General features: G+C 42.8%; 1 protein-coding gene across 1 annotated transcript; it reads left to right on the forward strand.

The window, feature by feature from the left end:
- Positions 1–508: 508 nt before the first annotated feature.
- On the forward strand, positions 509–1728 carry LOC115234438. Its single transcript, XM_029805512.1, has one exon. It carries the CDS (start codon positions 1105–1107, stop codon positions 1726–1728), a length of 624 nt encoding a protein of 207 aa, XP_029661372.1. The 5' UTR covers positions 509–1104.
- The last annotated feature ends 3359 nt before the right edge of the window (positions 1729–5087 follow it).

The following is a 5087-nucleotide window of genomic DNA, read 5'->3' on the forward strand; positions in this document are numbered from 1 at the left end:
GTAGTTTAGATGTTCGTATCTTTTCGCGGGATATGTGAGCGATCAAAACGTTATTGTCGTATCCAAGTTTTGCGATTTGGCATCGAGCGTTGCAGGCCACGTTCGCCATCGGCGGCCGTTTAGCACACCTAAACACGCAAATAAAGATAAAGCGAAATAATACGAAAATAAATATGACCGAGAGCCGAGAGAGTGCACATTCCGATCTTTGAATACAAAATGACGTTCGTATCTAAACGACGCCCGCGATCCGCTGTGAAAACCAGTATCCGATTTTCGATGCGCCCGCACGGGCAGTGCGGTCGTGCATTCAAAATGCACGAGAAATAATACGTCTACCAGCAGTATCGACTCTTAAAATATACGAACCGGCAGTTTGTTGGTCGTTGTTGGATCGCGGCCGAATAAGCTAGCGCGACAAGACCTGGCCTGCGAGAAATTTACAACATATTCGCTCTGCTCGTCCAATGGCGCGATGTTATGTTATGCGAGGGATATAGACAAAATATTTCACGTAGATTTGATTATGCATAATCAATCAAACATTCTCATCCTCTCATGTGTTTCGGCGCGTTTGACATTTATTTACAAGCGATACATTAGGTTCTTATGGCGCTAACTTAGAATATCAAAAAGTATAATTTATTGCGCTGTAATTATGTTATATGTACGATAAATATATGAAAAAATAATTGACACGATCTCTTTGACATTTCGTAATTTTCAATTTGAAGGGAACATTACGTAAAAACATTATAAAGAAAATAATATACATTTTTACTTTTCCTCATTAAAATTAAACGGATTATATAGCTACGCCATTGCAAACTCATCAAATCATTCTATTTTTCTATCCTTCTGCGCTTATGCGAATTAAATAGACGATTAGAATACGAAAAGAAATGGTTCTGCTCGTTTTCTTTCTTATTATTTGGAGAAACAAAATAATTCATCCACAATGATCACCATATCGCTGCATTCCTCGGAGCACTATTTAAACGCCACCGTCGATCCGCAAATCGCAGAATAGTCTCCAACTATCGTTTGTACGGTTTCTGAGCCTTCTACAAGTCTTCTAAAAGTAAGAGAAGATTTTTTGACAATATGAAGCCGCTCGTTGTTCTGATTATTCTTTTTGCATTGAGCGCTGGGCAAGTACAGCGATTGTCATCCTCTTACAAGAACGGCGTCAAGTGGGAATTCGGCACTAACATCTTTCATGGTGATATATTGGCCCGCTCTAATATTGATCAAGCTCCAACGATATCTAGCCTTTATAAGAACAAACCGATTGTGCCAATAATTAGAAAAGAGCCAGTTGTAGCGACGGTTTATAAGAAAATGCCTGTGATATCGGACATCTACCAGAAAAAAATCGTCCTTCCAACTGTTCTCAAGCAAGAGCCCCTCGTACAGAACATTCGCAAGCAACAATCGACTGTTTTCAAGGCGCACTCAGTAGCGTCAAATATTTACAAGGGCGTTTACAAGCAACAGGCTGCAGTGCCAATTGTTCGCAAGGAGCAATCGATTGTATCCAACATTTACAAAAGCCAACCAATCAGACCAGTTGTACACCATCAGCAGCAATCGCTGCAGCACTTCGTCGTTCCCGGGATTTTACCGGCCGACTCAGAGAAGAAGCTGAAGCATCACGTATGGAATTATCAATACAATCCTCATCACTTGATTGCTCCTGGCAATGTGCATGTAGTTTCACATAACTAGCAATCTATTTGCTTTTTTCTCAAGCATGCGATATTTCGAATGATCCTACAGTTGACATTATATTATGTGACATTATCTATGATGAGATAAAATTTGTAACACACTATAAATAAACAATATCGTAAAAATAATACATGACGTGAAAAAATTTTATTTAACGTAGATGTGTGAAAGATTCATTTTCTAAAATTTTAATCTGTCTTTTGTTTATATTATATTACCAGACAATGAGAGATCCGCGCGTTGTTTTGCGAACGCACTCAATTTCATTGACATAACCGACTGCGCCGTTGGATTTAACTGAACGAGCGCTACACAAAAATGTCCGAGATTGAGCCGAGAGTAAACCCTTGTCCTCGAGCCCGACGATAATCGGGCCGTTGCGGCGTGTCGCAGCCCAAAAGAGGATCACAATGGAGTTAATTAAACATCTCAATAGCAGACGCGCCCGCCCGAGAGTGATTAGGCGTGCTGCGGCGCACACGAACACCGCCGACGGCTATTGCATCCCCCTTTCCCCGTAGGGAGAGAGCATCGAATCCCCGAGAACCAGGCGCTGAAGAAGGACGGTCGTCCTTGCGAAAGCGGGCGGCGAAAAGGAGACGAGGATAGCCGAGAAGCCGCGACAGCGACGGCAACGGTGGTGCGGATGACGCACGTGGAATAGTGGTGAGCCGGGAGAGAGAAAAGGGGCGGGAGAGGAGGGGGGAGGGGCGGAGGAAGGGAAGGGAGAGAAGACATGCCGGCGACACACAATGCAGGTGACAGCTCGCGCACCCCACAGGCCCTGTCTCATCTCTTTTGTTCCTGGCGTTTCGTCGGCTTTCTTCCCCATGACGGCAAGACAACCGTGGCATGGCTCGGCTTCGTCTCGTCCCGTCTCGTCCCGTCTCGGCCTTGCGTCGCACTGAAATTGCTCAAATGGAAACGAGTGTGTCATTCTCACTACGTTTGCCTGTCACTCTCTTGCGCCTTTCCTCTTACTCTCTATCTATCCCTTTATATCTGTCGTACTTCTTGCTCATTTAAGATCCGCGCGCTCGATCTTGTACGCATTAAATTTGTCTTTACGGATGTGAGTCAAGTGTCAGGTCAGCTTCGAATTCGTGCTGCCTCGCAAGAACCGTATTCGCAAAAAAATAAAGTCGAATATCCAACTGAGAAATTAAAAAACCAATGTATTATATGTATTAATTAAATCATGTGAATTCATTAAATATAATCGTGGGTAAATATATAGCAGTGATACGTCATGAGCTGAAAAGTGAAAAGCGTTGGCGTGAATTATTGTCTCCTCGCGATGGAAGATAGAACGAGGTGGAGGAGAAGCGATTCGAGAGAGCTCGAGATAAGAATCGCCTGGCGAGCAACATGCGTTGTCGACGTAGTAGGTAGCGTATTGGGTAAGGTTGTAGGTGTCGTGATAAACACGCGTTACTTGAGATTCTCCCGTAGCAGACAAACGGAAGGAAGTCTAGTTCCTTGGCTTTTCCGTTCATAAAGTGATGATGATTTCGAGTTATTATGACGGACGCGCTTCCGTTCTCTTATATCGTGTTAGTCCAACAAACGTGAACTTTTTTTGCGCAAAGTGATAATTTAATAGTCCGTGATTATGAAAAGAAAAGGGGCATCGTGTTTTGACATAGAGACAGACGTTAAAAAGAAGAGAAATCGGCGATGTAAGTAAAGTCTCCGTAGAACGTTCGATTGCGTGATTTACGCCGCGTCTGTCCGCGCCGGTGATTTATGCTTACAATTCATTGTAAGCAAATTTACGATTACGACGGCAAAAAAAAAGCGCAACGAAATTTTTATCGGCAAGTAAATGCGTCGCAGCTGGCACACCTCTTCGTAGATAGATGTTTAACGTGTACGACGCGTACCGTAGAAAGTCGCGCGCGGAATTTATCCCGGCTTTCGGCCGCGCGTGAGGAAACCTCGATATACTTGTACACGTGGTCTGTTAGACGCCAGTTAAAGACAAATGGGCGTTCTCTAACCCGCGGCACGGCCGTTTAAATGGAAACCTGTAATTACAAGGCAGAGGAGAGATGTATCTTTCTTATCCGCGCGACGGCTGAAGGCTTACAAATTATAGTAAGCCGGAGATTGTCCCGATACAGGGTAGGCGTTCGCGCCGTGGTCCTTATCTAATCGTTACGCTAATGTAGGAAGAGACGAATTGGTTTACTTAACCAGCTCGGTTTCCGTAAGTGCATTCTCGTGTGACGTGAATTATTCTCGAATATATCTATATATTTTTAATTTTAACATCGACATTAGAATATTTATGTGTTCAAAATAACTTTAAATTTAAACAATGGATATTTTATGTGTCGCATACATTTTAAATGGAAATATATTTGAATAATGACTCAAATTGTTATAACAAAAAATATAGATTTTTTTTTCAGAAAGGAAGAGAGTAAGCATCTTTTTCTCTCTCTCTCTCTTTTTAATTTTAGTCGGATTGGTGATATAGAGATTCGTTGGCTTTTCGGTAACTAATGAATCACCGCTGTCATACGCCAGGTGCCGTACATCAGGTCGAGAACGCGTTCCGCGTCGCCGCGGAACGGAAATGTCGCGTCTACCGCGCGGAATCCGCTTTTACACGCACATCCCGGCCAGCAAATTACGCGGCATCTCACGGAGTACCCGCGCGTTTTACGCTTCGACGAACGTAATTCTCGGGATTTGCAATGGGGTGGAACTCTCTGCCGTTCTCCCTCAAACGTACGCCGACTATGCGTATGTATTATTTCCGCGTTGGAACGCATGCCCCTCGCTCGTCACATCATGCCGTTATATTGTATGCGCGCCTAACTATTACTTTGCCTAAACGCACGTATAACACCTTTGATACGCTTTCGCGCTGACGCGTGTTATCTATGCGATGCACGTTGTGCTTAAATTCTTTTCATACTTCATCTGTGTGAATATAAATATAAGTTAAATCCAAAAAATGCCAGGAAATTAATTTGAAAAAACATTTTCTAATAGATTCATTGTCTCAGCATATAAAAGTCGTAAGATAAAATCATCTCGAGAGAAAATAATTCTTTGCGTTTCTCGGAACAAAAAACAATCTTTACGAATTTTTAATTGAACGTGGAACAGATCTTAATCCGACATGCGACACGAATATAAATTTAGAAGCTGCAGGTTTACGGGTGCCAAGTTCTCATTAAAGTACGGGCATCCCGATGACACCGTGCGTTATTGTCAGGTTAATCGTACGTCATGTACGGCCGCGTGCACGATTTGGATTCGCGCGTTCTATGTACATACGCATGCACATTGCTTCTTGCCTCACATATATATGTATATATATATATATATATATATACATATAT

The sequence above is a fragment of the Formica exsecta genome, unplaced genomic scaffold (assembly GCF_003651465.1).
Source record: "Formica exsecta isolate Colony F162 unplaced genomic scaffold, ASM365146v1 scaffold2, whole genome shotgun sequence".
Classification (NCBI taxonomy): Eukaryota; Metazoa; Arthropoda; class Insecta; order Hymenoptera; family Formicidae; genus Formica; species Formica exsecta.

Excerpts from the sequence above, each read along its gene's own strand:
- LOC115234438 (XM_029805512.1), top strand. The coding sequence starts at position 1,105 with ATGAAGCCGCTCGTTGTTCTGATTATTCTTTTTGCATTGAGCGCTGGG.